Below are 21287 nucleotides of genomic sequence, written 5' to 3'. Positions count from 1 at the left end.
GAAAATCAACCTCGGATTAATCCTGAGAGCGGTCTAACATCCGAGCATTAACTCGTACCGAGAGGCTTAATTAAATTACACTCAGACCGTGAAGTATAGAGATATAATGTGCAGCTCAGGAAGAGCAACCTGTGTGTGTGTGTATTTTTGTTGTCCATCAGGGGCAGGAAGGGCGGGGCCGCATTCCAGGCACTCAGACACAGGAAGTCTCTCGGCACGTCCTTCCCATCCTGATGCACAGCGCGTTCGTGCCAGAGCTCAGAGCATGCACGTCTCCCAGCTCGGACCTTCCACATTGTCTGATTCGAGGGGCTAGAGTCAGAGTCTCTGGAACGAGCCTGAACTGATTCAGCAGCCGCACACACACACACACACACACAGCGTTGTGGAATGTAACCCACCTCACTCTGCAGGCACTACCTAGCCAACTCATCATCATCATCATCATCGCTCTGAAGTGTCTCGTCTAACACGCCTGGCTCATGTTTTGCGCTCGTAACCCGAGGAAGAATCCGTCTTTTTAAGCTTCCTTACGACTTCCCTCTGGATCCCGTCTTTAAAAATTAAAAACAAAACAAAACAACGCCCGTTCTCTCCTAACGCCAGCTTTGTTTTCACACCGAGCCAAATATAAACTCTTCTTTTGTTGTTTTTATTTTTTATTTTTTTGTGTTCTCGTCTCCCGGTTCATGCATCAAAGTTTGCACGTTTGAGGAAAACAACACAATGACTTGTTAGCATGTAAAAGAGGACTGTAGCTGAGAAAGCCCCGCGGCTTTAAAGCAGTACAGAAAATATCTTGCGTGTCAAACATAATAAAGTGAGAGTGAAATCAGGTTTTTTTTACTCTTTCGTTCTCTCTTTCTTTTTCTTTCTTTCTTTCAGCCGGTTTACTCCGAATGTGCTTTCCGTAGCCTTAGCGATGACTGCAGTCTTAAGCGTCTGATACGGACGTGTCGCTCACTAAAAAAGGCAAAATAGAGAAGCAGCGTGACACGCTCATGACAGATAACACGTGTTTCATCTTAATTTACTCCAAACACACACACACACGCGCATGCACACGCCCACGCCTGGCCGAACCCCTGCTAGCAGCAGCCTGGCTATCAGCATGCTAACTAAAGATCAAACTGCATTTATAATTTATGGAAATATCATAAGTGCTCTGGCGTGTTCTGCAGCTCTTCTGAGTCCTTTCATGCATTTTTAAAGCGTTTCCATAATCCCAAGCATGTTTTACAGACCACAGATTAGCATGTAAAGTTGCCCCACACACTCGCTCACTTTCTCACTCTCACACACACACGAATAGTTTGTGCACGGGGAACATCTCTCAGTGAGGCAGCATTATCCACGCCTGGCCTGTTAGTTTATTAGCCGCAAGCTCTTTCGCTGTGCGCCGTTAACGTATGATTAAAAATCTAAACAAGCAATTAAGCGGCGAGACTCGAGAAATCAAAATCCAATCCGACGCTAATCGAAAAAACAAAAGGGCGGTAAAGTGAAATACATTACAAACAATGGCATCTCTTTGTCTCTTTCTTTCTTTCTTTCTCGTGCCGTTAACGTGCGCGAGAGTTAATGGAGGGCCGGGTGCAGCGCCGAGCAGCATCGAGCGCCTTCCTCATGTTACATTAGCCAGAACGGACGGCTGGAGCAGCAGCTGCTCGGATTCCCCTCGGAGGAATTCTCAAAGATCCAATCTCCGATTAAGGAAGACTTCCAGCTTCCAGCATGAGCGTGCACGCTGCTCTCTGATAACCCGCTCAGCAGGATGACCTGCCTCTGAGTAACGCGCTGAAATTAGATTTAAAAAAAAAAAAAAGTATACAAGGCGCGGGGAAATTATTAATACTTCCTGCGTGTGATTAAAGTAGGGATTCTGGGGACAGATGGTGTGCAGGTGAACTGAGCGCACTTAGAGGATGGATGAATGAATGAATGAATGAATGAATAAATGAATAAATGTCGATCTGCTTCTGCCAGAACATTCGCATTTAAAATCGGCTGACGCTACGATGTAGCAAACTCTATGATCTTTTGTAGTAAACCTATCAGCAGTATTGGGGGACGTTACTTTTTAAAGTAACCAATTACATAAAAAAATTACTGTCTTTAAAATTTAATCAGTTACATAACAGCGTTACTTACTGATAAAAGTAACTAGTTCGAGTACTTTTCCATTGCAGAAAATGGAAACTCCTTTGTGGTTCCTCATGCATGTTGTTTTAGTCGAACCCTTTATAATTATTCTACCCTCATCACTCAGTGAAGTTTGGCCCATAATCCGTTAACTACTAATACCCCTATCTCACCTGGACGTTTTCGTGGACGGGGCTTGTAGGACGACTTTTACACACACTCACTAACGGATTGAGAATGACTGCTGTCTGGCTCACAGATTACATAAATTGTCTGAATAACGGATTACACTTTTCAAAAACTAACTAAATAACTGAGTACTTAAATGGCGGACCCAACGGTTTGGATTACTCGTTACATCAAAAAAAGAAATCCGAGTACTCTAACACGTTACTTTTTTAAGACGTTACACCAAACACTGTACATCAGAGCATTCAGAATTGTTAGTCGGCTAGGTGATGGTGGTGATGATGATGATGATGATGATGGAGGATTTGCCGGAGCTGGATTTCTGCAAACAGACGTACAGTAGGTTTCAAAATGGCGCAGTGACGACTTCCAGAACTTTCTGGCCCATCTGGTCTGTTTCTCGCTTGACCCAGGCACCGCTGAACGTTTAAACTGTGGATGCACAGAGCAGCTGGTTTATTGTGCAACATTTCGATGATTCATAATCATTTCGATCTTGGAGGAGATGAGATTTAAACGCCTCTCAGATTTCTGTCCTGGTGGTCAGACGTGACCCTGCATGTTCGTGGGTCGCCCCAATCCCCTCCAGGTCCGGCAAACTTCCCTTCATTATTTCTGGTGTTCACACACACACTGTAAACAACGCCCCGCAGTCTTTAAAGCGTAACGCTCAGCCTGCCGCCGCCGCCGATGGCGTTTGTCTGGCAACGTTTTAGAAGGACCGAGCTATCTCGCTCTGCGCAGCTGTTCAAACGCTTCTGACAGGAACAATACGCTCAGCTTCTGCTACTGACATCTCAGGCCCCCGTGTGGAACCAAGTCTCCATCCCCAGGGCTGTTTAACGTCCGGGCACAGACCTCTCGGAGCGTGTTATCTCGTCCTTAGAGAGTTCGTCAGGCTGTCGGGTTTCAGAATTTTTGGCTCCTGGTACACAACAGAGCTCAGAGTTCAGCGCTGACGCAGGACAAGGAAGGAATAAAACACAGGGCAAAATCCTACAAGATGAGTCTGGTGTCCGGAAGGTGAAGACACCACTCCACCCAAAAAATTAAAAATAAATGAAATAAAAAAACGCAGCCCATTTCTATAGTTTATTATTACACCGCACTGTGAAATAATCTGCTGTTACGTTTTTCCTCTATTCTTCACCTCGAGTGGTGCTGAACACCGCTGATAAATAGCCAAGACAAGTACAATGGGTCACATTCCACAGATTTGCCTCTCTCCGCAGTGTGTGTGTGTTTGTGTGGCTAACCCCAACCCTACTATAAGCCTCCGAGTTCCTGGAATGCCTCCGACGTGTGGACGTGGATTTATATGCCTCTGATTTCTTCCAGATGTTTCCAAAAAAAAAAAAAAAAGTGACCATCTCCAAAACATTCCGGTCTCGCAGCCGTTAACGTCTCATAGCTTCACTTGGAAGCCGAGCATTGTTTTTTGTTTAGACGTTATTTATCGCAGCGAAGAGGTCATAGACATTTTGCTGTAATGGAAGAGCAAACAGTGCTCTGATTGGTCGGGGGTGCATCAGCGAGGAACGACATCGGCGCATTCTTCAGGATTTTGAGTCCGTGCCATGGCGAAGGGAAGCAGCAGGCTTTTGTAGGTTGTGCTGCAGACCGAGACGCTTGATTGGTTATTTGTTTTCTTTGGGCTTCGGTGATCGTTTTGTACAATAGCACAAAGGGAGCGTCTGGGAATGGGTATGAAAAAAAAAAAAAACAGTCAGAGTGAAGAAGTGTGAGGAGCAGGAAGGAGGCGAGAGCGCATGCCATTAAGATTCTTTTAACCTAACGTCCCCTCCAACCCCCCACAGCCCCCCCCCCCCGGTGTCTTCACTCCTTCCAAAACTTACTTTTCCTTTCCAAAAAATCTTCTTGCGAGTCTCCAGCTACCCCAGAATCACCCTTTCCTCACAGCTTCATCAACACCCTGATGTCCAGACGTGGCCGACCTAAAAGAGCAAGCCAGTGCCAGGATCTGCTGGTCAGAGAAAATAGGAGGAGCTGGAGTACTGCCAATCATACTCATCTTTTTCACCTCAGCTTCTTTAGAAAACATGCTATTAATAGTTAATAATATAATGAACTTAAAAAAGTCACCGCTACCAGTGAAAGACAGAAGACTTTTTTTTTCTTCTTTAGCAGAAACAAGCAAGCACATGATTTGAATATTTCCACAGCTCGCTTTAGAGATAGCTAAAGTCCACGCTCGCAGTAGCTTCACCGCACTTTCCTCGGCAAGCTGGCAGAGCAGAAGGTCAAACAGAAGGGGATGTGGCTGAATCGAATGACCCAAGGTTACCCGGACTGTCTTAGCTCGTGGATTAATTGTATAAAAGCCTGGTAATGATCTCTGGCTTGCAGCCCGACTCGAAATCCCTTTAGCCACGGTGCAGTGAATTACCACCGCTCAGGTGATTTAAGGTGAACGCGCAGAGGAAGAGGAGCAAATCCATCACGCTGTGTTCTGACCTTCAGACGTAAGCTTTCCTTTTTCCTCATGAGCTTATGGAGGAATGTTCCAGACCCTGTTAATTAAACTAATGTGGTTCCTGCGTTTGGACTGAAGGATGTCGAGGGACAATACGTGCTGTGATCTCTTAGCATCCTGGATTCGTTAAATATAAAATGTAACATTAGCGACAACAAAAAAGAATGGATGTGATTTGGTGATCAGATAGCGGCCTGGCTAATTGGTGCTAAAGGAACAATGGAGTGAGGTAAAATACACTGCCTGGCCAAAGAAAAGAAGAAAAAAAAAGGACTTGCATTCATTCAGTCACCTTTAGTTTTGATTACACTCACAATGTGGTGACCAGTTCATGTGTGAAAATGATTCCTCATGCTCCCAGAGCCACTCTTTCCCACACTGAGTCTTGGAATATACCCCGTGCCATCAGTGAAGAAAATCTCCACAGATGACCAGCTCCAGATCATAACCCTGTCTCCAGAGGTTTGTACAGTGGACACTATGCATGAGGGGTACATCGCTTCCTGAGCTTCCCTTCTTACCCTGACACGCCCATCATTTCAGAATAGGCTCAACCTGAAGTCATCAAACCATATGACCTTTTTCCATCTTTTTTATGCATATGCTTTATGCAATCTTTATGCTTTTATTTCTCACTAAAAGGTGGTTTTCTTATGGACACACAGACACCTAATATGGACACTTAATAACTTCCACAAAGTTGACGGTTCAGAACTATCTTTCCACAATCCAATTCCTGTTAATTAAGGATCAATAATTTGACCTTTCGCAAACATCTACTTTTTTTTTCCCTTTATAGCGAGGTCGGTGTATCTCTCAGTACCATGAATCCTGATAAAAGGGAATGTTATGCCATCAGGTTGTTAACATTTGTTTTATTTCTCCTATACCACAGAAGGTGGCTACTCCTGCAGTATATGCACATATATACAGCTAAACAAAGGTCATCAAGGAATGCTTTCATTTCTATTCATTTATAGTTACTTTTTTCTTGTTGAACCTGTGAATGAGCTGTAACCATCAGAAACACTCACGTTTTCAGTTCCACACCTTCTAGCCAATCAGATTTCCTGGTGTATAAACATCGACTCAACTGTGTCTTGTTGGAGAATCAGATCTCAGACACGTATGCAGATGGAAACTCACCCCTGCAAACATCGAATCTTGTAAGCAGGCGGATTTGACGTTTTGGGACGCCTGAGAAGCTTTTCATCACTCAAGCGTTCTGTATAAGTGCATTCGTTCTTTGAGCTGTTGCTAGGAAACGCTCCATCCCCCGGCCCTCCCTCGACACCCCCCTACCCCAGTGTTGTTTTTGGAGGAGCCTCTTGTGCTTCCCCGTCTGAGCCGGTCATATTGCTGTGTGGAAGGAGCCTCTTGTGCGCCCTTTCTGCCCAGTGTGGGGCCCTCCATCTGCGTGTTTAAGATGAGGCCCAGAGACGGAGAGGCAGCGGAATGTGGAATGCAGAACATCACGGGGTCTCGTTTTTCCCCAATCGCAGAGAAAGACCACGAGGGCTTGATACGTGGACAGTGTTTTTGGGTTCCACCGATCATGTACTGTATACTTTATAGAGTTAGCCATCGAAGCACTGAAGCAAAGCTTTCAGACGTATTTATTCTAAGATGAGGCGCTAAGGTTGACCTTTATCAACGTCGTAAAAAAAACACAAGGGGTCAAATCATTGTTACAAAATCTGTAATAAACCGAACGCTCGTCCCAGAACCAGACACGAATGTCAGAAGGGTGCAGCAGTGAGCGTGTGTGTGTGTGTGTTGGAGATATTCTTTCCCATGCTGAGCGGATCCATCACAAACGCTATAAAGACTGAAGCATGGGTTTTATCTAATCCCAAATTTCCTTCAACGCTTCCGTGCCTTATCAAGTGCGTTTTGCTTCCATGGAGAACAAATCGCTTAGTAGGTTATGTAGATTAAGTTCGCGCTCAAGTTCTAGCAGAAACACTTTTTTGTTGTTTTTTTCAGCCCCAGCTTTCGTCTGTTATCGTTGGTAGAATGTCTCTGCAATCCTCTTCCCCTGTTTGTGCGTTCTGATTGTTTCCAGAAAGCCCATTTAACTGAACGGGACTGTAAAAACAGCGCAACCGGGCTTTATTTACATCGAGGCTTTTGCTTGGTGCGTTTGCCAACATTGTTTCCAGAAAAGCCATGTTTACTGGACAGAAAAAATAATAATAAAATCTGGTCTTTTTATGTCCAGATAAAACAAATCCCAGGACAATAAGGACCCACATTCTGCACCAGCACAACCAGTACTGTATACAGGATCCATGACTGTGAAGTCATTACTGCTGCATTTGTTATAATAATAATAATAATAATAATGTGAGACAAAAATGTCTCAGATTGCTGGGGGAGCTAATGTAATGATGTAATGTATATGTACAGTAGAATGCTGTTACTATAGAAACTGGAGCATTTGTTGTAGACCGTGATTTAAAGCTGCCTCAGTGTCAGGGCTGCTGTTGTAGTAAATTCCGCCGACCAATCAGGATCCAAAGCAGCTCTCAGGTCACGTCCCATTTTGATTAAGTGGGAATTTATTATTCAGAGGACAGGCCTGGTCCTGACGATCCACGAACACTGCTTTTTGTTCTTTACGCTGACGCCTCCCACAGCCCGATCTCGAGGCATCAGCGAGGAACGGAGGCGGTGCTGACACCTGTAACCGCTCTTCAGGTTCATGTTGCTGCTTTTACAATTCGCAAATACAAATAAACAATGCATGATGATTTTAAAATTCACCCCCACGAGCCTCTTAACAGGCTTTTTGCACGAGTTAATTAAAGCGTCATTACCTCACTATATTGCTTTTATAAAGCAGGCAGCACTCGAGCGTGAGCGGGAGACACTTCAGCTCGGACACGTCTCCTCCCCCCCTCAACGCGCCTTTAACATTCAGTCTATAAACCAGTCTCTACCTGCTTCAGCCGTCCTTGCTCTTCCTTTTTGTTTTTATTCACTGTTTTCTCTCTTTCCGTCTGTCTGATCTTATCGATCTGACATTTCGTCTCTCGCCCCTAAAGCTCTCCCAGGGCTTAGAGTCAGATAAACACTGTAATAATAACTGAAGGTGCTGCAGCAACGCTTCTCTCATCCCGATGACCTTCGACCTCTGTTTAACAGGAGCAGAGTCCCAGCAACCAGACGTCTCTGGCCATGATGCAGGAGCCGCAGGAGATGGTGGAGGAGACGGTCACTATAGAGGAGGACCCTGGCACGCCCACTTCACACGTCTCCGTGGTGACGTCAGAGGACGGGACCACGCGCCGCACAGAGACCAAGGTATGTGCACACACACACACACACACACACACACCACAGTTTGTAGTGTTGCACTGCTTACCATAATACATTATGTATCTAATGACTGGTCTTGTGTGTGTGTGTGTGTGTGTGTGTGTGTGTGTGTGTGTGTGTGTGTGTGTGTGTGTGAGTGATCTTTAGAGTTACTACCATAAACTGGAAAACCACTGCTGACACTGAGATTTTTAAAACACGTCCAGTCAGGTTTACACACACACACACACACACACACACACACACACACACACACACACATACATACACACACACACACACACACTTACCTCTCTTTTTCAGGTTTCTAAAGTGTGGGCCTCCTTTCTTTTTTTTTCTACAGCTGCACATGTTCCTCGTGTGAACAGTAGACTCGGTCCTTTGTCGTGCGTCCAGCGCATGGTGTAGATTTTTAGCGTGACAGGAAACTCGAATTTCACACACCCTCTAACCACGCAAGTCCCCATAATGCATCTGTGCTGCTCGTGGTGGTGTTATGCCAGGACGTTTAAAGAGTGTAAAAGTGTTCAACATTCACAGTCATTTCTCTTTAGCGATCACATGACCAGAGTTTAAACCTCTAATGAACTTACATACACTAAACCAGTGGTTCTCGAGTCCAGGACCCCTAGGGGTGTATATGGAACTGCTATGGGGGGGGGGGGGGGTGTATCTGTGCCAATATGAAGGAGTTACTATATTTGGGGGTCCAGACACCGAAGTTAACTCGGATCTCCTTCTGTTCTGTCGGTAGAAATAGACTCTAATATTACTGTGGCAGATTTAAATATAATATCCATTAAATAAATCTGTCCTAAGCAGGTCTGTAGAATTTATATTACAGTAGAAAAGGTCACTGGCTGCTTAAAAATAGCAAAAAAGGTGAAGAACCCAGTCTCTAAAGCTTTCGCCGTTTCATTCATATTCCCGCTACGAACCATCGCTTTGGCACGAACACAAACTTTTTTTTTTTTTGCTTTTCTTTGCTTATCCGCCGCTTGTTTATGGAAAGGGCAATTTAAAAACATGAGCAGAAAGAAACCCGTCCTTACAGAGACTCTGTATTCAGACTCTGACGCTGAGCGCCGCTGTGAAATCCCAGCGTGGAGCTCTGATTCGCCGAGCGGTCACCTCCGCATAACCTCCGCCCCTGCAGGCCGTTTATATCATCACGTATATCATGTACGCACACACACACCTGCAAGGCTGCATATGTTAAATATTAATACACACCTTTCATTCCCGTAATGTGTTTGTGTATTTGATGCCTCACTTAGTTTCCCTTCTTCAACATTTTAAAATGAATTCCCTGAAACGGCGAAAGCTTTAGAGAAGGGGTTCTTTACGGTTTTCCCTTTTTTTCCCCACTCAGTTTCCTTTCTTCAACATTTTAAAATAAGTCCCCTGCCTTACTGATCTTACTGGGGGTTTAAATCAGAGAGGGGACGCATCGAGTCTGTACGCCTGGTTGGAGAGTGTTGAGTGTGGATTTTGAACATGTGTGACCGAGAGGGACATTTTGAACATGTGTGACCGAGAGGGACATACAAAGCACGTGTGACTGAGAGGGACATATTAAGTGTGTATGACTGAGAAGGGTATATCAAGTGTGAATAGCAGAGGGGACATATCGAGCACATATGACAGGGACAGACGGACATATTTAGCATGTGTATAAGAGAGAAAATGTATCAAGCATGTATGACACAGTGGACATATTGAGCATCCATTCCTGAGAGAGACATATTAAGTGCATATGACAGAGACATATTGGGTTCATAATTAATTCAATAATTTTAATGCGGTGTTGCTATAGCAACAGCTCGTTCGCCAGGGCTTGTTGATTCGAGATATTTTTTGTGGCGAGACATTTAAGTGGAAAAATTTCTGAATTTTCTTTGAAGCAGGAAGTTGTAAATAGATGTTTTGTTTAGGTTTATTATTTTCTATAGATGTTGGGAGAAATTATTTCAGCCTATTGTGTACACTATTAACCTTCTGTTCAGGCTGTGTGTGACATGCTTGCGAGTGGTGTTTTCATATTAACTGCAAATGGGGAAAATAAAGCGCCCAGTGTGATTTCCTGACATTCTGTCGCGATACAGGTGTAAGCGGGAAGAAGTTTGCATAGTCGATTTGTCAGAGCCGTTTCCCACGAGCGCATTAAACGTAAACAAACGGCCGTGCCCGGTTGCTAGACACGGATACTCTCAGCTGACGATTAATTTTCATCACCCTCATTAATTCCCAAGACAAATTTATAGCCTCGAACAAAATAGCTAATTAACGGCGCCGTGGAGTTTGCTGGGCAGCAAATTGGTTTTAGAATCAGCAGAACACCGAGGCATTCCTCCTCCCTGTGAGCACGGACGCTTAACGGAACGAGCTGGCGGTCTGAGAGAAAGAGACACTCAATTATTTATTATTTAGGTCTAGCCACAGATGAACGGAGAGATGCAGAACGTGGGGTGTGTACAGACATTTAAGGCCAGCCTGCTTGGGATATTCGGATGTAGGCCGTTGAACGCTACACAAAGTGAATGGTGGGAGTGTGAGCGCAGCTCGGGATCGATGCGGCGACATTATTGGTCCATTTCTGATTTTCATCATGGTCTGTCTGTTTTAGCGGGCTCGTTTATTGACGTCTAACCGTACAGAGAGATTGATGGCCTGAGAGAACAGTGCAGTAATATGATTAATCCTCCCAGCCCTGTTGTTTAAGTGCCCTTGTTTTTAACCCCCCTTAGCACAACTCTCCCCCCCCTACCCCCCACCCCCCCACCCCCTCGCTACGGTACTGACTCATCTAATAGGACGGAGTCTTTGAACTGCGGTCCTGCAGTACTCTATGATCATCCAGCTTCAAAGTAAATATGAATGATTTACAACCCAAACAGGGCGCCGTGTAGTGTTGTGGATGCTAGAAATCATGTTAAAATAATAAATGAATAAATAAAAATAAAAAACAGATCAGACAGCGCTTTGACATCTTGCTCATTATAAAGTAAACTTCATTAACATGGCGTGCAGTGCAAATAGCAGTGCTGCCTGCCAAAGAACGAGCTCGTGTTCAGCACAGAAATTCAGTATCATCTTGTAACTAATAAAACAATGTTTGTTTTTGTGTTGTTTGGCTCTGGCAGGTAACCAAGATGGTGAAGACAGTAACCACCCGCACCGTGCGACAGGTCCCGCTAGGTCCAGACGGCCTGCAGATTTCCGACGGCTCGTCACCGTTGGGCAGCTACACGGACTCCATCGACCGTCGCTTCATGAAGAACGGCGAGCGCTTCGTCACACCTCAGGCCACGTCTACGCTCACACGCTCCTACAACCACAACAACTATGGCGACTCGTACTACAGTCCGCACGACACCTACGGGGATGTTTGCGACAACTACGGGAGCCTCTCCCGTGGTCTTAACTACCGCCCCTACAGGCCCTACAATTACCGCATGGAGAACAGCTACACCCTCCCAATTCGCAGGGACGACTACGGGCACATGGCACAGCCACAAGTACCCGTTGGAGGCAGCAGCACCATGGACCTCAATCGCTCGCAACCGGAACGCTTTCAGCCCGAGCCGTATGGACTGGAGGACGACCGCCGCAGCCTCGGCCCGGACGAGGAAGAGCCGTATGAGCTGGAGCCCGACTACTCCACTGCCAACCGCCGCACGCTGCCCAGTGCTGCACGTGCCATGAGGGACCCGTTGCGCAACGGTCCTCGTGTCAGGTGATGCTTAGGATCTGATCTAGTTCTAATCAATGTAATATAAGGAGGTTAGCTTCTTATGATCTTAGGATGCTCAGTGTTTTACCTTGCAGCTATCTTAGTTCTACCTAAGGACAATGGCGGTCTGATATCAGTGTCGTCTTAGAGAGATTACAGTCAAAAAGTCAAAGTTTAATTTAAATCTGATCAGACTATCATCACGGAAAAGCTCGTTTAATCTAAGGATAGTCTTAGTATTACCCTAATCTGAAACTGATCTTATTGTTACTTCAGGCCAATTTGGGTTAGATCCAAGTGTCTCCTTATGGAGATTAGGGTGTAGTCTTTGGGTGAAGTCTATTCTAAGCATTACCTCAGTCCAATATGACTTGCGTATGTGGATTACATCAAGGAGATTTAGGTCTATTCTGAGTGTTATCTCAGTATCACCTCAGGATGATTTATATCTAATCTGAGGCTGATCCCATTATCACCTCAGGAAGATTTAGGTCTAATCTGGGTCTGTTATCAGTATTATCACAGTCCAATATGGGTTAATATGAGTCTGATCCCAGTATCACCTCAGAATGAACAGAATCTGATCTAAGTCTGATCCCAGCATCACCTCAGGATGAACAGGGTCTAATCTGAGTCTGATCCCAGTATCACCTCAGGATGAACAGGGTCTAATCTGAGTCTGATCTCAGCACTACGACAGGCCAATCTGTGTTATATCTAAATATTATTTAAGTCTTTGGTCTAATTGGAGTCTGATCCCAATATCACTTTAGGAAGATTAGAGTCTGATTTGTAAATGATCTCGATGCCACATGGGTAAAATGATCTTACTTCGTCTTGTGTGGTTTGTTAGCGTACCTGTTAATACTAAATCCCCTCATGTGTTTAGCTACAGTATCTGTTGCTCGCTCTGTGTTTACGCCAAAAAGATCTCATTGAGATCTCACAAGTGGAGTCTGACCATCCAAACACTTTACATCTGTGTGTTGGTGTTCTCTGTCAGGAGAGAAGTCGGTTGTGGATAGTTAAGCATGAAGCATCTGTTCGTGAGGAACATCATCTCATGTACTGTTCCTGTAAACAGATGCTCGGAGTGAAGACGCTGCGCGGGGAGCTTCAGTGATAATAGCTAGTGAGCATGTGCTCGTGTTGGTAATAGCAGAGCCTTCTCATCGCTCATACTTCTCCCTTGTGCTTTAGAAGGAAATGGGCGGAGCTTTCTCTCGCGTCTCTCTCAGGTTCCTCAGGAGCGATCTCGAGGGAGGCAGTGATGTTCGATTTGTTATAGTCAGAGCATTTGCAACGATTAATTATTGTATCGTTCCTGCTTTTTTTTTATCACAACCTGGCTTCCATATTAAGCTTATGCTTGAATCACACACACACACACACACACACACACACACACACACACACACACACAAAAATACAGAAAACACAACCAGCGTGCCCCTTCTAGACCTGTGCTCTGACACAAGCACATTTCTTTAAACTCCAGAACAAATGAAAGCTGACATTTGACATGAGACACAGGTGTGTGTGTGTGTGTGTGTGTCTGTGTGTGTGTGTGTTTGGACAAAGAACTGTGGTGTATAAAGAAAGGATTTTATTTATTCTTTTTGGTCAGGCAGGATTTTAGTCCTTTAGGAAATAGTAAAGTCCACTTTTTAGCCCTGACCCTGAACACACACACACACACACACACACACACACACACTTAGATATGACAAACTCTTGACACAAAGTCCCAATTTTTCTTAGGTTTTTCTCACACACAGATCTCTGTAGCGCTGCACCAGGAGCACAAGTGACGCACACGCGAGGACACCCGCGTGTCATAATTACGGCTTGTCGCGCAGTTAGCCTCCAAAACCCGCCAATTACGCTCCGGAGAAAATTGAGGTGTTTACCGCGGATATCATCCCCATGCGTTCAAATGAGCGAGCCAGAGGTGGAGTATGTTTAATTCATTACTGACGCTGCAGGAACAACCTTTCTTTCTGCTCGATCGCTGTCCAACCCTGTCCTTGCGTTAGACTTTGTTCAAATTAACAGACTTTTAACGGCATCGCCCCCATGCGGTTCTGTACCAGTCGATGTAATGTTCTCGAAAAACGGTCAACCAATCAGAAATCACATATTCTTTGGCATGAACGAAAGGTGACCGGTTTCTTCAGCATCTCTTTTTCGGTATCTCTATGTTTCTTTCTCTGTCTTTTTCTGGATATTTGTCTCTCCCTGTCTCCTTCTCTGTCTCCCTTAGTCTCTCTTGGTTGTCATCTTTCGTGCTTTTCTGTGTGTCTTCTGTCTTTGCGTGCCCCTCTTGTCTTCTTTGTCTCTTCTGATTCTCTCATATTTCTTAAAAATTCTTCCATGTCCATCTTCCATGTCTCTCTCTCATATGTTCTTCTGTGTCTATCTCCTGTCTTTTTGTCTTCTTCCGTTTTTTTTGTCTCACTCTCTTTTTGTGTGTCCCTATTTGTGTCCCTTTCATTTTTTTAGTCTTACTCTCTTTTGTCTCAGAATCTCTCTCTGTATTCTTTTGTTATTGTGTTCGCTCTGCTCTCTTTTTCTGTCTCTCTGTCTCTATCTTACTTTGTATTCTTCTGTTTCACCCTGTGTCTCTTCCTGTCTTCTTCTGTGTCTCTCTCTTTTTATGTCTCTAACTTCTTTTATGTCTCTCTGCCTCTCTCTTCTCCTCTTTCTATCTGTTTCTGTAACTCCCTCTTGACTTCTATCTCTTAATGTCATCCTCTGTGTCTCTGTCTCTCTCTCTCTCTTTCTCCCTCTATTTCTGTCTCTTTCTCTTTGGATGAGCCCATATCCACCTGCTTATCTTGTCAGAGACCCCTCGGGACGTCCCCCTTAGCTCGTGGCGCGTGTATATTGTAAGATCAGACGCCGTTTAAGTCTTTGGATTGATGAGTTAAGAGGACAAGCAGATGGCGCAGTCCATTAGTGCAGAGATCGTTACTGCAGTATTTATCACAGGACATGTGTACATTTACTCAAACGAAAGAAAAGAAAAGAAACTTCTGCAGAAGATCATGACGTGTAAGTGTGTAAAAGCTGTCGATGGTCCGTGTCCTGTCTTTCAGCCTGTAGTCGATTCACGCCGTGAGTTACAAAGCGATAGTACACACGGTCATTTTGGTACCAGCGCACCTCGATGACGCAAAGATCTCTGTAGCGTTGGCATGAGGCCAGGCTCAACATTGCTCCTGTTCTGAACCTCTTCAGGTCTCTCAGCGCGGTGCGGAGGAGCGATTGTTTTCCTCTTCGAGGAGATCCCGTCTGTGTGTGAATCGCTCTCGGCGTGGGAGATGGAAAGATTCCTGGAGTGTTTTGTTTCTCCTGCTGCCCTCCTCGCCGGGCTTTTTGCCTTATAAGGAGCGGTTTCGTCCAGGCAAGAATATTAACAAAATTATCAATTATAGTTAGAAGAAGGAGCTTCTGTAAGCTGCTCCCAGGTCCTAGTGTCAGTGGTGTTATTGCCTCGGGAATACTCGCGGCTCTGGCTGAGATGCAAATTCCCATCACTCAGACCAAGCGGCTGAGATTTTCACTCAGTGTGTTCCTTTGTGTGTGTGTGTGTGTGTGTGTGCGGTTATGACACTGATGTCATTTATCAAGGTTGATTCTGTTTATTCTATTATATGCCACATTACCCACAAACAACCTCCCAAGCCGACTACATTCACTCTGACAGAATTATTCTACACACACACACAAACACACACACACACACACCTAAAGAATTTCAGCTTTGGCCGAACTCAGTCGTGCCTCCATTAGCGGACTCTGTTTTACGCGATTCCAGCAGATAAATCCGGTTCAATCCAGACGTTCCTTTTTTTAAACATGGAACAGCTTTGGCGTTAATGAACGCTTGCTTTATTAAAGTGCTTTGAAGTGGAGCTGTAATTATAAAGAACAAAAAAAAGTAATTATATAAAGTGTGATCTTTTTTTTTTTTTTTTTTTTAAAAGAGTATCATACTACACACATTGATATTTTTAGATATTGTACACACACAAACAGGTCAGATGTTTTAGGTCACACACTCGAGAGGAGGCGGCGGCGAACGCTGCCAGAACGCCGGACTTAATGAACTCACAAGGACGTGCTATATTTTAAAAAAAAGCAAAAAGCACGGCCGTACCAGAGCGTTACCGCAAGGCTCACAGCGGTGCGCCGCTTTAATGACATCCCTGAGCTCTCCTGCTTTAGATCTCTTTCATGCCTGAGAAACATTACAGCCTTTTAAAAAAGTCTACTACTTATTTATTCCATTATTCACGTGTTTATTTGTGAGGTTTCACTCTAATAAACTCCGGTACTGTGGAGGGACTCAGCGGTCGAGGATTTCACCTGCACATGACCAGGTGTTTAAATCAACTCCTACGGGTTTATTTCAGCCACACTTGTTTAGTTAAGATGGAGATGTGTAAAAAAATGTTAGTTTTGTTTGCGGTTTGTGGGCGTGGCCTGTCTGTTTACACTAAGTAGTATAATTAGGTTCATTCTTTAAAAAAAAAAAAAATTTCCTCCCAGCTTTAATAAAGTATATGTGACGAATAAAGGCTTAACCTAACCTAAAAGATGTTGATTAAATTAAAGAAATAAGAAATAATGTTTAACTGCGACAGGCAGCAAAGTGCCTAAAGCTACAATAAAATAAAAATGTGAAAGCAGCCTCAGCAGCGACCTCATTTCCCCTCTCGTCTGCTTCATCCACGTATTCATAGGTCACTGTTTGGCTTAATTAAAACATTTCTCTGAAACTGCTGAGGTATAGGGACTAGACTGAAAAAAAAAAAGGGATGAAGTCCTTCAGGAAGCCTGGAGAACTATTCCTCAAGACTGCATTAAATATACAAGAAAGAATAGCTCTTCAGAAGCAAACTATGAAGATATCAGATACTACAGGTACTATAGGCAGAGGAGGGCGAAATACATGAATTGTGTTCTTGAGTAAAAGTAGAGATTACCTACAGTAGGGCAAAGATTGCCCAAGTAGAAGTCCTCCATTTACTTGTGTAGTTGAGTAAAAGTATCAAAAGTGCATGCTTTCTCCCTCTTGTACTTTGATTTCCAATTGTGAACAAAACTCTGTATCCAACTCCGCTGCTAAGTCACGTGTCAAAGGAGAGGAAAGTCATGTGATTACACATAATAGTCAGCGTGTGGCGACATTCCCTCTTCAAACACTACACACATGTGGTTAGGTCACGTAACACCATGCGGACATGTAGTCAAGTAGGAGTACAGGTACTTGCCGTACGTTAGAGTGGAATAAAAGTAAAAAGTATACTTCAATAAAAATACTCAAAGTACAGATTTGTGAAATATGTACTTAAGTACAGTAATGCGGTACATGTACTTATTTACCTCCCACCTCTGGTTATAGGTTACAATTTATTTTATTTATTTATTTATTTATTTTAATTTGTGCACCTAGTAGCAAATAATTGCACGCAAGTGGGGTCCTTCAGACTGCATTTTTATTATTTTTTTATAGAGTCATAACTAGTGTGCAAAGAAATAAAGAAATCTTTAGCTTATATATTTCATTTTGTCGCCAGATGAAATCCCAGGTCCTGGTTTTTGTATTGCATGCACTGAATGTTGAGAGTTTAAGTCCTGGGATCACTCCAGGTTAACATACAACATTACTTCCTGCGTTAAGTGGAATCCCCTGCGCATTAACCCATTTGACTGACACGGGCTGACACGGGCCGATGTCGAACGATCCCAGTGATCCGAAACCATATACAAGGCACTCAAAGCTTTAAAAATCATTAGGAGCTCGTGAAAGGCAATTTAGTCGCGTAATATGATAGCCCGGGGGTTAGACCGTACCCCTGGTCGGAACAGCGAGACGGGAATTTTATTTTCCACATTCCTGCTCAGGAAATGATAGAGATGTTGCAGACTAGCTTGTCTTTCCCCAACTCTGTCACCCCTTCACCATTGTAATTTTTTTATTTCTGCACCTGTAACCTCAGCCACACTTTCATTAATAAAAGCTCTGCACGTCTCCCAGACTGTCCATTAATAAGGAAGTGGCAGCTGTTCCTCTTATCAACAAGACTAGCTCTTCTGGCTGCTTCCCCGACAGCATGGTTAATAGCTGCTCCTCCGCTCGCTCTGTTTTCTCTCTATCTCAGTGTTTTGGCGTTTCCATCCCTCTCCGTCTCACTCTGACTGTTCCACTTAAACTTATTTTCCTCCCCTGTCTGTCTCCGCCTGCAGCTCATCTTCTCAGACAATCTCTGAGAGGAGCTATTTCTGCTTCCCCCATGAAGCTCCTTCGTTTGTTCGTTTGTCTGTCCCTGTGTCTCTCTGTTTGACATGAAAATGATCAGGGTCATTTTACCATCTCGGTGACTGTTAAGTTCTTTTTGAAAAGTAAAAGAGCTCAGTTTCGCCTTGTTGTTTTATCTTTTCAGGCATGTCAGATACTCATCATGCACTTCAGATTTCTTAAAATCCTTAATGACATCTTAATTAGTCATCAATGGAAAAGCTGCAACGTTCAGATTGAAAATAACAACCACCATCAACCACCCTATCTCTCTCTCTCTCTCTCTCTCTCTCTCTCTCTCTTTCTCTCTCTCTGTCTGACCCTAAACAGGGGCTACGATGACCCCATCGAGTCGGAGCTAATCGACGAGCGACACCGCTACGGTCCTGGCATGTTCCCCGCCCCACTTGCACAGCCCGAACGGGGCAGCACGGCCAGCCTGGACGGTGGCATCGACAGTGGCTTGGCGCGCCAGGACCCCCGCTGTTGGCGTGACCCCGACCTCCCTGAGGTCATCGCTATGCTGGGCCACCCTCTCGATCCAGTCAAAGCTAACGCCGCCGCCTACCTGCAGCACCTGTGCTACGAGAACGACGTAGTAAAGAAAGCCGTGCGACAGCTGAACGGCATCCCGGCTCTGGTGGCCTTGCTCGAGCACCCCAAGGGTGAGGTGCAGCGCAAAGCGTGTGGAGCTCTGCGCAACCTCTCCTTCGGCAAGGACAACGAAAACAAGGCGGCCATCAGGAGCTGCGACGGCATCCCCGCTCTCGTTCGCCTGCTTAGGAAGAGCGGTGACGCTGAGATTCGCGAACTCGTCACAGGTACCACAAATTCTGTTTATTGTTATTTGGTCTATATTTAGGTTTTAACCGTCTCATTGCAGCCACTGCTTTTCTTTATCCATGTGTATTTACGGAACAACAACAACAACAAAGAACTTCTCAGCTATTTCAAAGACACATCAAATCTACAGTCCCAGGAGACCTCCGTAGCATCCATGTTTAATTCCTAAACCCTGCGTTCTTCTGCCTGCTGCAGGCCAGAGCAGTTACGAGAGCTACTAATACCAGCTCTAAGCTTTGGGCATGGCAGAAGATGGATATTTTAGTCAAGTCTTAAAGAGGATTTGCTCCAAAGTCTGGCCTGCCAGGAGATATTTTGAGGCTGCTGTACTGGTTCTGGATCACGGTTCATGAGTGCTGCTGTCCGTGACGGACTTGAATTTTACGGTTGCTGGATGTCAGATGATATTTTGTTCCTAATATACTGATTCCAGTCTTATTTTTGACATTTTAATGGCATAAATCTAAATCTTAACAGAAGCACACAGCTCAAAACCTCTTCACCACCATGCTTGTCAGAGGTTATGAAGTGTTTCTGCTGAAATGATGTTTGTTTTTTTGCCAAACATTGCACAAACATCTCCACTTTGGTCTCATCTGTTCAGTAGGACATTGTTCCATAAGCCTTCTGCTTTATTCAGATGTAGTTTTGTGAACCTCAGTCATACTTCCATGTTCTTTTTAGACAAAAAAGAATTCTCCTGGCAACCCTTCTAAACAAACCATACTTCTACAGTAATTGTGCTGTCATTGACATTGAACATGCTCAGTGAGGCCTGTAAGCTCTGAGATGTAGCGCTTGGATTTATGCAATTCTCTGAGCATTGCACGGTCTGACCTGTGCCGTCCTGTTGGTGAATGTGCTGGAACTGAAGATTGGCAACCGTCTCGAACGTTTTTCACTTGTGAATAATCTTTCTTATTGGAGAACAATGGTTTCATGGTTTTATAACCCTTTCCAGACTGATGTTCAGCAGTGATTCTTTAAGACCATTGCTTATGTTCCTCCTCTTGGCATCACATTAACACATACTTGAACGCTCCAAACTAGCAAACTGCCAAAACTTGTGATTTTATAGAGGTCTGATCAACTGCTAATGATCAGTTAATAAATGACTAATGATTAGCAGAACCTGGCTGCAACTTACCCTCCTAAATCCTGTGGAAGCAGTAATGGGGTATTATTTTGTTGTTCATCTATTTTTGTTTCTAGGTTATGCAGTATGTTGATCACCTGTTGTTCTATTTGCCCAATTCTAAAAACATTTATGGTCAGATGATTTTTAATATATTTTTACACCTAATATTAAGCATAACTATACAGAGTTGTTCATTTTGGGGACCTTGCTGTCCAGTTAACGCCCCTAAGTCGGATATGAGCTTCCTTCAGTTCGGTGATTGAGTACACACTCATGCAACACCAGATTTTTCGAGTGATTCTCTGATCCTGGATCAGTTGTTCAGGTTTGCCCAGCTGAGTTAAATCTTCTGGTGATTTCCTAAATGGCCCTAGGAGACTACAATGGGGGTTTTGTCCCTGTACAGCTAAAGCTTTAATCCACTTACAGGTTTTACCTGGCATGCGTTTGCAGAAGTACTGAAAATCCAGTAGAAAGGCTGATTGCAGCTCCAACAAACCCCAGAACTACAGGTCTCACGTTAGCATGGGTGGTCTAAAGGCTTTTAAGTTCCTCTTACCTTCACATATTAACATTTATCCTTTGATACATGTTGCTCAGAGGCAGAGAGTGGGTGCAGAGCCATCAGCTCTAATCAAACCTCTCTCCTCATGACCGTAGCAATGTTCTCTCAGTTCTGGACTTGAAGGTCCCACAATGTTGCAAGAGTGGTTTATTACTGAAAAATGGAAAAACGAGCATGCATTATGATTTCTTAATCAAGCATAACAATTGTGAATATGGCCGTAATCCAGTGGCTGCCGTTGTGCCCCAGTAGGACAAATGATCAACTGAGAACAGCTTTCGCTGCAGAATTCAGTGAGCACAGCAAAGGCGTGGGATTATTGCACCATGTGGAAGCAACTCAACGTTGACCATACCCCAGCTGCGATGATTGCTTTTACAGTGCAGTGGACCTTTCAATCAATGCTAAAAATAGCTATAAGTGTGTGGGCCTCGCCCCCAACCCCAAACGCCCATATGCTGTATGCTGGTGAGGCCCCTATGAAAACACAACCCCCTCCATACTATGGGATCGGCGTAAGGAACTGGGCACTGTGCGGCACAATTAAAAATAATT

At 44.3% G+C, this 21287-nt stretch overlaps 1 protein-coding gene across 8 annotated transcripts in view; it reads left to right on the top strand.

Moving 5' to 3' along the window:
* The window catches only part of arvcfb (ARVCF delta catenin family member b), a 96749-nt gene that overhangs the window by 40970 nt on the left and 34492 nt on the right, over positions 1 to 21287 (top strand). For 7 of the 8 annotated variants that reach the window (XM_053480481.1, XM_053480475.1, XM_053480479.1 and 4 more), the window contains 3 exons: positions 7973 to 8131; positions 11290 to 11882; positions 18517 to 19007. In XM_053480481.1, the coding sequence (XP_053336456.1) occupies positions 8006 to 8131; positions 11290 to 11882; positions 18517 to 19007 (1210 nt within the window). In that variant the 5' untranslated portion in view covers positions 7973 to 8005. Of the gene's footprint in view, positions 1 to 4974; positions 5288 to 7972; positions 8132 to 11289; positions 11883 to 18516; positions 19008 to 21287 lie in introns of those variants that run through there. The other variant, XM_053480477.1, reaches the window with a different exon arrangement.

Source organism: Clarias gariepinus, chromosome 21 (genome assembly GCF_024256425.1).
Source record: "Clarias gariepinus isolate MV-2021 ecotype Netherlands chromosome 21, CGAR_prim_01v2, whole genome shotgun sequence".
NCBI lineage: Eukaryota > Metazoa > Chordata > Actinopteri > Siluriformes > Clariidae > Clarias > Clarias gariepinus.
Note: the sequence above shows the minus strand (reverse complement) of the source record. Positions and strands in the feature narration are given on the sequence as shown.